The sequence below is a fragment of the Galleria mellonella genome, unplaced genomic scaffold (genome assembly GCF_026898425.1).
Source record: "Galleria mellonella isolate WM207_F2 unplaced genomic scaffold, CSIRO_AGI_GalMel_v1 utg56, whole genome shotgun sequence".
NCBI classification, from domain to species: Eukaryota; Metazoa; Arthropoda; class Insecta; order Lepidoptera; family Pyralidae; genus Galleria; species Galleria mellonella.
Window position 1 is genome coordinate 3,032,999 of NW_026442117.1, and position 12,562 is coordinate 3,045,560.

The following is a 12,562-nucleotide window of genomic DNA, read 5'->3' on the forward strand; positions in this document are numbered from 1 at the left end:
TTCTTTTACATTAAATTCCCAATTTGAAAGAATGTGACTAACAGTGTAGTTTTTATGAATAGAGGCGTCAATATTTTAGCATTATAACAAATACAAACAGCTGCTTATCTACTCTTCTTAAAGTTGTTGGTAAATTACAATTACGCATATTTATTTATGTAGTACAATAGACTGTTATCATCAATTTTTTTAATGATGTCACCTTTGGAAAATAATTCTTCCTAAGACAAGTTTATAAAAACAAAAACATTGTGATAACAAAAAATGTAAATACAATACGTAAAGAAAAACAACCAAATTAATAGTAAATAATAAGTCTTAGTTACACAGCTTTCGCTATTTTCTGTTTTATTATACAGGCTGTAAACAAAAAGATATATTAATTGAAAATCTAGACTATAGTCAAGATAATCAACTTTCCTAAAGAATATGGGTTGATATATAAAATATACATCAGTAACAAATACACCACCTATATTAGGATTAGGAAAGTAAATTTAATAATAACAAAGAAACATTTTGAACAATTATTAAAATTTTATTCATTCATTTTACATTGAACTTTAATATTTTTATGTACAATTCTCTTGTGCCTACTTACGCAGCCGGCCGTTCTAAACGTCTTACCACACTCCTGGCAACTGAACGGTCTTTCGTTCGTGTGCATTCTATTATGCACTTTCAATATATCCATCGTGTTGAATCGCTTCCCACACGTTTCGCACTCGAATTTCCTTTCATTCGCGTGGTACACGAAGTGTCGCCTGTACTGAGCCAAAATATGGAACGCTTTCCCGCAAACCTCGCACGTTTTCCGCGGCGTGGGGTCGTGAATAGCCTTGTGTATAACTAGACCGCTCTTGAATTTAAACTTCTTGTCACATACGTTGCAGGAGTAATGTTTCCCCGATAGATGCATGTCCAAATGACTCACCAAGTTCCTCGTATGCTTTCCGCACACTTCACAAATCTTCCAGTAGTCGTATTTCGATTTGCGCACTTTCTTTCTTTTCCTCACAACCGTTTTTGTTTCCTTCTTTACCGGTGGCTTTACTGTCTTTGCTATAGATTCACCGGGTTCTAAATCATCGAAATGTATGTCCATATCGTCCGAGTCATTTCTTTCTGGCTCATTCTTTGTGCTATCGTTATAGTGCCTGCCGTCGTCATCGTGTTTTTCTATTTTAATTTCCAGCATATCAGTGCAACGGAATTTATTGTCGACTTCTTGACATTTCCTTCTAAATTTATATGCGACGTCAAGATCTCGTAAACAGTTGTAGCAGATGTGTGACGGTAAATTATCAGATTTCTCTACCTTTAACAAAAGATAAAATAATCTTTATAAAATGCCTTTGTTGCATCGATTGGGGTCATCTGAATAAAAATAATAACTCTTTATTGTTATATCTAATAATACAAAATAAAAAATGAAAATATTATATAAAACATTTTAATAACTTATTATGATTACACTACGTTCTTCATGGCGTGGAGGAACATTATATTTTAATTACTAAAGTACTTTTGTATTATACTATTTTTATTAGTACAATTGTCCATACTCTATGTAATAATATATCGTTTAAAATAACTTAAAAGTATTCGTAGAAAGCGTTCTTAGAAACAATGTTTACTTAGTCCTTTCAAAAATAAATTTTTGCTAAAAGAATGTCTACAAAGTAAGCAATATGCAATTAGTCATTAACACCGTAACAATACGCTGCAAGCTGCAAGAGGAATCGAATATCACGTTTGTAAGAAATCGCAAGTGTGAATTATTTCAAACACTTAACATGGAGGTACGAATCAATTTAGAGGTTACCCTAAATGACTCGTAGCTTGACCGATAATTTAATACAAAACCTCAATTACAAAGAGCATCGTGCCAAGCTACGAAGATCGTGAAAATAGTAGATACCGGTAGTTTAAGATTTCCATGGGGCAGTGTATGTGTATTTTCTTTCATCGTTATCACATTATTGTAAGGATGACAAGTTATTAAGATCCTATACATTAGCCCTTAACAGGAGCTTAATACTTTGTGTTACACTGTACTGACTCTTTGCTTTTTGGTATAGGAGTTTATTTAGATACTTCGCACTCGGGTGTACGTGTTATTTTTATTTAGAATTGGTTTTACTTGGATTTACCGTCGATTTTTTTTTTAATGGATAATAATGGAATGGTAGCCCCGTCCGCGCTAGCGGTATACATTGGCGGGGCACCAGTAAGAGATGATAGGTGAGGATGAAGCAGGTCAGTTAGCCCATCGTGACGAATTCAACAAGAATTGTTCACGATGGTTTCCAGGGGGAACCACGTGGAGGTCGACTTGATAGGATGTATTGCTAGCAATGGGTTCATTAGATCCCATTACTAACAGTCCCTTTCCCCCGATTTATTTTATTGGTACGTTGATAATTATAATCAGTTAGTTGTATTATTTATGCTAATGTAGTTACAATATGGTCTACGGTTTAGATGAATTATTTACACTGAGATAAGCTTGCAGACTCTATGGATATTTTTATGTTTGTTTTTAGTAAGTTGAATTTACTGTAGTAATTATTAATTATATTTATTATCAATTTATTTGTTATAATGATAATATTATTTATTTTGTTTCTTTATTATTTGCTTTATTCCATTTAATTATTGAATTTGTTTTAATATTTATTTATTTTTTCCATATTAACAAAACTTGCCTGGAAGAGATCGCTAAAAGCGATAAGGTCGGCCATTGTTTTCTCATTGTGATTATTTCTTGTAATTGTTTATATTTATAATAGGTTTACTGTTGTAATCTTTTGGAGGAAACAATAAAGAGTATCTATCTATATATCTATATCTTTTATGTTTTTTTTTCCATACAAATATTGTGTATCATTTTCTGTGCCGTCCAATACCCTTGCTGCTAAGTCTGCTGATATAGCAGACGTAAGTATAAAGTTGTGAGATTGTGGTCAACCTCCGGGCGCACGGTTCCGTTTCATTCTAGCCGTGCGTCCGAAAGTCGACTGATCATCCTACTAACTGGTATCGGGTGTAAATTTTTTTAATTAGGGTTAATATTTACATTATATTATAATATATAAACCATGCTAACTTTTATTAAACTCTTTAAGATTCCTTACGACGAGTTTTATATGGTCTATGGAAGTATTGGTGATGGTATCTCTCTTGTAGTTTCTTCTCCTAGTAGTAATCTCTTACAATAGGGATTCAAAAGGAATGTGAAAAGAAGGTGACACATTGTATAAACTTATTCCTTCACATCATAAAGAAATTTACTTTAAAGCAAATAAACTATTATTCCAAACACTTACTTCTATTCCACCGATGAGTCTCAACTTTTGAGCGATATCTGGATCATCGTCATCCCGCTGCTCGAAGATATCGACGCTGCCGTGTTCGCTGTAACAAGTACGGCACTGGTTCGGGTCGATGGCCTCGCGCTTCGGTCGTACCTAGTGTTGCCACATAGAATTTTGTTATTATAACAATTCAGGAGAGGAGTCTTCCTCCATCTTTATGATGGAGATGAAGTTGGAGCTCCAACTATTCCAATTAATGATGAACGTTAGAAAAAATATGATTATTAAATTGTAGTTACATAACATACCATACATAAAAATCAGTTAAAAAATATAAAATAAAAATGACATCTCTACAAAAATCAGCATCAGGTACAATAGAGGACGCTATTAATAGTACCTTACTATCATATTTAGGGGGGAACGGGATTGTTAGTAATAGAGACTGAGAATCCCATTGCTAGCAATTTACCCAACCAAGTCGACCTCCTCGCGGTTCCCCCTGGAAACTAACATGGTTAATTCCTGATGAATTCATCATGATGGTCTAACTGGCCTGTTTTCATTCTCATCTATCACCCTTCACTGGTGCTCCGCCAGCGTATTCCGTTAGCGCAGGCGGGGTTACCATACCATTTTCACCCATTAAAAAAAAAACTATCATATTTAATGAGATGGTAATAGAATAGTAATCCCGCCTGCGTTACCTGCTCACTCATACACTGGTGGGGTACCATTATGGGATGACAGATAAAGATGAAGTCAATCAGTTACAATATGAGTTCGCTATGATGGTTTCCAGCTACAATAGCGTGGAAGTCGACCTAATAACTAAATCAGGACCCTATTGCAAACAATGTACTACCATTACTTGCAATGGAGTCATTAATCCCAATTACTATAGTAACTTTACAGTAGCATCAGATATTATTTATTAATTAATTAATTAATTTGCAAAAGATGCTTTTTTTAATTATATCGCACTATTATACCTACTTGTACAACAATTAATCCATTACCTTAAGGTTGTCTTGAAAATATTGCTCTCAGCAATAAGACCTACTGTACTTATACAATTGTATCGTTGTGTTTGTAAATTGCCTTGCCTATTTCCTATATTGTATAATGCAAATAAAGTATACTCATTCATTCATTCATTCATTCATTCATTCATATTAATTATATTTAATAAAAGATATTTTTTTTTAACTAATGGTAACATTGCGAATTTTGGGGACAATAAATTATAAACGATAGTAGGTGGCACTTGACCGTTACTTATGGCAGTCTATGGGAAAAACCTATGTTTAATAGTGACCAATTAATAGCTGAAATAATGATAACAGTATAAATATCAGGTACAAGGCTAGACGGAAAAATTGGGGGATTCTTCCGGATTTTCCGGTTATCATGCAACATAGCCTCACCTGCAACCGCTGCTTCAGTTCTAACAACTTCATATCGTCTTCCAGATCGTCATCGATCGCCACGTCGTCGTAATGTTCTTGCTCTTCCTGCTTTTGTTTCTTCACCGGCCGATGTTGCGCCTCCGTTTCCACGTACTGTGCGATCGCTTCGTAGTACGGCCACTGCTCGTTTAGAATGCCCTTGTTCAAGAATTTCTGTTTCCACTGAAATATATTTTTTATATTTTATATAGAGCTCATTATTGGAAAAGAACTAATCAAATCATATTTGTTTTTCATTCTCTAAACAGTAAATTTTACTAAATAGTATTTTTGTAAATGACTCATATTTTGTCACTTTCTTTTAAATTAAAAGAAAGGAATGAAATATTTCAATAAAAGAGTTTTATTACATTTGATTTTACAGATAAATCTGTTTAATATTTTTTAGATTAATGAGATTAACATTGTAATGTTAACAAAGACTAAGTATGTATTTCCTAATATAGTGTGGTACAATTTTTAGTCTGTGCTTTCAATTATAAAATGTACACTAATATTTAAGACAATAAAAATTACCCTGAACGTTTTTAAAAGGTGCGTCCATATTTCCGGTAGATCTAGTAAACTATGATCAAATGGTAATCCGATGTTACGTAACCTTTTCTCAACTTCCCTGTAAGAGACAATGCCTAAGAGTAATAATTGTCTTAACTCTTAAATATAAATTTAAACAAAATTATTGAATAGTGGCATTAAGTTTCACTGGTTACCTCCAACCGTGGTTCGGGTCTCGCAATGAGAATTTAAACAGGTGTTCCAAGTCTGTTCTTGCACTTATTAGATTGAAGACCCATTCCTCTTGCCCTGTTAAAAATATATATTATCTAATAATTTTTATGTATTTAAAGTTATGTATAAACCTAAATCATTTCACCAATTAATTTGATTACCGATTGAAAAATCAGGATATTTAATATGAGAAATATTAAAACAAAACTCCAGAGTAAATCAGAAATATAAACACTAAATAAAAAAAGGCCATGCTCACTTTATGAACTCATTACAACAACAGTATCTAGTCATAATATTTTATATATCTACCTAGTTGTGTGTATATATATATATATATATATATATATATATATATATATATATATATATATATATATATATATATATATATATATATATATATATATATATATATATATATATATATATATATATATATATATATATATATATATATATATATATATATATATATCCGCTACTAACATTAAGTCCGCTTTTTGTACCATAATTATTTGGGTCAATACAGTTATTCAAATTAAATAAAAAAAAAACTGGACATATTAACCAATGTCATTAAATCTCAAACCAAGCAGAGCTTGTATTATAAGTACTAGATGACTGATAAACATACTTAAATACTTTCGTAAGTACGTACATATTAGGTAACAAAAGGTACATAAATATTTATATTGTGCAAGGATTGAACTCGCGACCATTGGAAGGTGAGGCGGTGTGTTAAATCGTCAAGGTCCTCACAAAATATATACTTTAATAAATGATGACTCTGAGAAGAGAACTTATATTAATTCTACTTACACCCAATTAATGGATTAAGACTGAGGGTTCCTTCGCCCAAGTAAAGCTCGAACAGGTTGTAGTATACCCATGATTTGTTATTTGTGGCCTTGGCTTTTTGGTATTCCTGAGAAATATGAACTATTATTATTGTAATTTTGGAAGCCATGGAATAATATACAAGTTGATAGTACACCTTGTGAAACTGTAACTCTCATCTATAGACATGAACATCACAGAATACATTTTAGTACCGCTCATGAATTGTCGTACTAAACTTGGCTAGACTTTGTACTTAGTAACATTGCTACTCTATATATATATATCTTTTAAATCGAAACAGAATCATGCATACAAGTCTAGAAATTGTTGATTTGTTAATTGATTCATGATTTATTGAAAGACGGTCCACGTCATTTTTCGCTAACAAACAGGTATAGATACGAGCTTGATTCAGGTCGAGTCCATTAAACTGCCGCTCAATAGTCCCGCGAATTCACTAATGTAGTTATACTCACTGCAAATGTTGACGCCCATTTTCTAGAAATTTCTCTACTTGTTAATGTTTCGGGAAATCCGTATTCCTCTATCATAATCGCCAATAGATCGCTGAAACAATTTATTTCATTTATTTATCTGAATATGGATATTAAATTAAATTATCTTAAATTATAATATTCTAAATATCCCAATTCATAATTTTTAAACATAAATATTATAACAAAAAATATAATTTCAAATATTTAATGAAGAAAAAAAATCATCATTAAAATCTACTTACTTCCATGCCCATTTCCTTTGTTTGAATATCCAGTCATTTTGTAAACGGGTTTGTATAAATGTCTCGGTTATATGTTTTGACCCTGATGAAATAGAGAATTTAAATATATTCACCTTTTTGAGTATAAAGTGATAGGAGCATATATATTGTAAAAAAAATTGTTCCTAAAAATGTAACGATAGCTCATTACATTTTTAGGGACAATTTTGTTCGAGAAAACACCCAAAATAATATATTTGCTGCAATGGACGGATACAATAACTAGATGTTTTTTTGTCATATAACTCGAAATGGTAAATAGGCTAACGGTCCACTTTACACAATGTGATAACACAAAATATACTGTGACGTCCATTTTACCACATCTTGTATTGTCATCCCTGATGACCGAAGTGTTATAAACAGTGGAACACAGTTATGCAAACACTATTGCTTAGCAAACCCTGCAGATGATTTGCAGTAGGTATGGTTTCACAATTAGATTTTTTCAACCAACTTAAAAAAAGGGTATTCAATTCGGTTGTATTTTTTTATGTTTGTTTCCTCATAACTCCATAAGTTGTAAACAGATTCTAAAAATTATTATTTTATCTGAAAGGAGATTGGTCCTATAGAAATTTTATCAAATTCGGTTAAGTAGCTTAGTTTTTAAATGAAAACAACTAGTTCTGCCACAAATTAAGTCTTGTTTTTTGTGAAAAACAATCTTAATTAATGAAATACAACATGTTTTTTTTTGTAAATGCTTTAATACACAAAATAGATAATTAAAACTGATTTAAAACACTATAATACAGGTCTAGAAATGTGAAATGCATAAAAGCAAATCCTTTTTTGGCCTTTGCATGAGAATTCTGGGAAATGAAAATAGTATATGACAGAGCCACAAGTATGAGTATTAAAATTTAACTTACATTGAAACTCATCACCCTCATCATCCTCTCCGTTCTTGTCGGTGTCCTTTTTCTTTTTACAATATTTGCTTGTATTCCGTTGTCTCACCATAAAATTACCAGCTGTTTCCTTCTCCAAGTTGATGAGATAGTCAGGTTCATACAGTTGAAAATATTTTATCATTGCATCGTATAACGGCCACTCGGTCAACTCGGCGCCTTTTTTCATTTTTAGTCGATGTTTTCTCTGAAATTTGATAAAATTACATGAAACTTTGTCCGACGACTTTGTCCGCGTGACCGGAATATTATAACTGGCCAGGATAAAAATAGCCTAAGTACTTCTCCATACAGTACGTGTATATAAAATGTTAGAGAGATTACATAAACTATTAAGGTGCTAAGAGAGGTAACAAACAATCAAACTTACTTACGCAATTATAATATTATAGTGTATATATATATATATATATATATATATATTATAATTGCGTAAATAAATACTAAATATTAATAAAATGGAAAGTACAAAGTACTAGTATTGCGTACCGTGTCTTTACCCACGTGAATGAGAACAAAAAAAAATGTTTATCTGTGTATCAAATTTTATTTAAATCCATTTGGTTGTTAATCTGTGGTTGGGTAACATCCAAACATGTCACATTTACAATATTAAACGAATTACCAAATATACAAATTTTACTTACATTGAAAGTTGTTCTGATATGTTGCCATAATCCCTTCATATCCTGTATGCAACAATCATTAGGCAAATCTTGGCTCCTCATTGCTCTCTCTACAGTTCTGTAAAAACAATTAACTATATATTTATTTTATATTGTTATTTCAATAAAAAGAAATACCAAGATTATTTACTAACTGTGACAAATATAGATCTTATTATTTTAATTAAAACCTAAACTACTGATATGATGATACCGATTTGATAAAATTTCTACGGGACCAATCTGTAAGTATATCCTTACAGATATAAAAATAAAATTTCTCAAATGGATTTACAATTGACGTAGTTATGAAATAACAAACATAGAAAAAAATTACAAAAGAATTGAGAACCTCCTTTTTTAAGTTGGTTGATTAAATTTCTGCCATAAAATCACATTAGGTACGTTATTCCGGTGTAAGATAAAGTGTAATGATATTTTTTACACAATACGCAAGCACCCAAGTATTTTTTTTTTTTTTTATATTCCAATGTAAAATGGAATAGCAGATTAATTAACAATCAATAGCTGATTGAACAACAACACCTTAATGACTGATGGTCTAGTGGCACATCGCTTTACCTTCCGATGTTCGCGGGTTCAATTCCCGCACAATATAAACATTTGTATTCACGAGTTTGTTTGTATTGATTCCGTATATAGTATTTAATATATATCAAAAAAGAAGTATTCGAGTATGTAATTCTTTAGTATCCATATAGCTTATAGCGCTAGCCGAAGAAAACTACGCCCCAGTAGACAAGGTACAAATTAATCTATTGATAGCATCGCATTCGGCGCCCACATGAAAAAGAGCAAGACAATGCATTTTGCCATCTCATTCTATCTCATGAAATTGCTAGCGATTCTCTCTGTTGCTTGTAGTTTATACTTTGTTTAGGACTAGTTGATACTGTGTAATATGTCCAGTGCTATTTATGGATTTATTTTATATATTATATTATAGATGGTTAAATTAAACAGTCGAGCAATTTTGATTCACTCCAGACGTGAAATTGTGTGTGAAAGTCTAGTATATAATTATACGAGTTATTATATATATATATATATATATATATATATATATATATATATATATATATATATATATACATAAGTTATGCACCTCCACATAGTTTGAAAATCTTCTAGTTTAACCTCCTTTGCTTCTGATATACACAGTATTAATTTTAGCCGCCATTCATCGCTCCCTGAAAAAGAGAAATTATTTGTAATATTTACATTTTACTTATCCTACTCTATAAACGCAAGTTTTTGACGATGTATAGATAGATATTTACTACAGTGATGGTTTACCATCAGATGAACCCAATGCTTTTTTACTACTCCTTACTACCACGGTAATATAAAAAATAATTATATAAAAAGTATTGTTATGAATAATTACAGAGTATAGTATAGATCTTCTATATAAATATCATTTTAATTTCTATTTCTCTTTTTATCTATATTTATTAAAAACAATAATAGTTCATAAAATCTGTATATTGCATCTATGATGTCAACGGGCATTAAAAGGATATTATGTACTCTCTATCCTTACCATAAGTAAAAATAAGGCCATGAAAATTTTATCTGATATTCTTTTAATATAGAAAATTAATATTTTTTTTTACATTCTGAATAAAATGTATGTGTACTAAACCTAGTCAATATCGTAGGCGGCGCTCTTACGGGGGTGACCATAGATATAGAAATATGTTTAGCGATATGTGGTAAGGATAGATATGGAGAAAAGAGAAAAATGGTGGGAGAGAGTAGTTGACAGATGTGTTCATGTTTTCTTATTTCTTACGATAATTTTCCTAAAAATAGTAATAATAGTAATTAGTATTCAATTACTTACAACTTTCATACTTATCCAATATTTTACTTTTACCAAAATGTTTGTCAAAGATTTTGTAATATGGCCAACTCTTGTTTTTTGTTTTCTTGGCAAGTTTGTACATCTGAAATAAAGTTTTATTTGATTGTAATTTTGATTTTTATTTGTGTAACAAATAATACTATATGTATTTATCAAAAATATTGATTACAGAACTATAAACATTTATTTATTTAACAGCATGTTTACATAAAACCAAGAACAATCTTTCATTAAATATATATTATATATAAAATTTAAAACTTTATTCACTAACATATAACTTCAGTTAATAATAATTTAACATACAGTTGTTAGACACAGAACAAATTTATTATTGTTATACTTACATCATAAGTGTATGACCATTTTTTTCTAACATGATTTATTGTCATTTCTTCTGGAAAACCATTATCCAATAATATTTTGTAGAATTCCCTGCACAATTAAAAGAAAGTATGAAAAAATAAAAATATGATGTTCATCAATACACAACCAGGGGGTCTACCATGAAATGAAATTTTCAGGCTCAATGTCGTGTTTTTATTCGTACCGAAATTGACCGATATTGGTCCAGTAGTTATTACATTACTTTCATATTATATATATATATATATATATATATATATATATATATATATATATATATATATATATATATATATATATATATATATATATATATATATATATATATATATATATATATATATATGATAAATTATCATAGGCACAGTGTAGTATATAATTTAAGAGCAGCTTCTATATGTTTAAAAGTACCACGACATAAAATCTTTTCATACGACATAGAAAGTTTTTTTACTGTCATCATTCATGATGTCACACATGGCCACCACAGAATATCAGCACTGTAGCAATTAATTTACTGTAGCACATGCTGAGTGACGTTGGCAATAACAAGATGTAAAGTTTGTTTTCCCTTGATAATTAATGTATCTCTTTTTTTTTGGCAATAAATATTTTTTTTCTTCCTTTCATATTATTTTGTGGAAATGAAAATTATAACCAAACCTCCTACAGTTGAAAATGTGTTATATTTATATCAATTTATAGGAAGGAAATTATTTTATTGTTAAAAGTTACATTATATTTTAATGTAATAACTCAGTGGGCTGAAGCATGTAGTCAGGCTCACATTCGCGTCACTGCACCAAGCTTTCTCAATCTCATTACAAGTACATTAAATTGGTAGTTATTACATTTAAATATTAAAATATTTATTTTGCTTTTGGATATGATTGATGAGATTGTGAAATATTACCTACTAGCTGTTTCTCATGACTTTGCCTGATGTATCCTGTGTGTTCTTAATACACAGGATACGTCAGGCAAAGCCCCACTTATGTACCAAATGTTATTCAAATTCATTTAACTATTTCAGCATTAGTGAGTGCATTACCTACAAACATCTTTACGAACTTGCAAATTAATAATATTAGAAGGACCCATTATTACGTATAGTAAAGTTCGTTATAAAAATTTCATGAATTGTCTTATTTAATTTTAGGATAGGTAAGGCTTACCTCCAAGGTTGTTTCTTTTTTTTAAATAGCCAATCATTATCAAATCGTAACTGAAAAAGTCTCTTGTTAAGGTCTGAAGTCCCTGTAAATATATATACCAATTAGAAATAAGTAAAACGATTGTATTGATAGATTTATCATGACAAAATATTGTTTAATAAATTGGTACTAACAAACAAAAGTTTTCTCTTCCATGTTCTTAATTAATGTTTATATCCTTAAATTTATGAATAAGAGCTTTGTAACTTTTCTAAATTTTAATTATAATTAACAATAAATTATTTAATTTTATATTAATATTTAAAAAATATACAAAAAAAAGCAAATAGATTTTTTTTACACATGACAATGACAACATTAACAAGACAACACATTGCATGACAGACAAGTGATTTGACATCGAAAAGAGATAAAAGAT

General features: G+C 30.2%; 1 protein-coding gene across 1 annotated transcript; it reads right to left on the minus strand.

Annotated features, from left to right (window-relative positions):
* Positions 1–517: 517 nt before the first annotated feature.
* LOC113516178 (uncharacterized) lies at positions 518–12,500 on the minus strand. The gene is made up of 15 exons (XM_052899053.1): positions 12,318–12,500; positions 12,145–12,226; positions 10,951–11,038; positions 10,583–10,685; positions 9,842–9,926; positions 8,698–8,794; positions 8,012–8,237; positions 7,098–7,179; positions 6,835–6,925; positions 6,338–6,443; positions 5,497–5,590; positions 5,303–5,399; positions 4,745–4,948; positions 3,330–3,470; positions 518–1,318 (listed from the first exon to the last, which is right to left on the minus strand). The coding sequence occupies exons 1-15, from the start codon at positions 12,337–12,339 to the stop codon at positions 539–541; spliced, it is 2,298 nt and encodes a 765-aa protein (XP_052755013.1). The 5' UTR covers positions 12,340–12,500; the 3' UTR covers positions 518–538.
* Positions 12,501–12,562: the final 62 nt, after the last annotated feature.

What these genes read in the sequence shown, in the direction of transcription:
- LOC113516178 (XM_052899053.1), bottom strand. Translation starts at nt 12,339, where the DNA reads ATGGAAGAGAAAACTTTTGTTT. An exon ending in AAAAAGAAACAACCTTGGAG is followed by an intron (nt 11,039 to 12,144) that starts GTAAGCCTTACC and finishes TTAATTGTGCAG; the next exon opens with GGAATTCTACAAAATATTAT. An exon ending in ATTGGATAAGTATGAAAGTT is followed by an intron (nt 9,927 to 10,582) that starts GTAAGTAATTGA and finishes TCTCTTTTTCAG; the next exon opens with GGAGCGATGAATGGCGGCTA.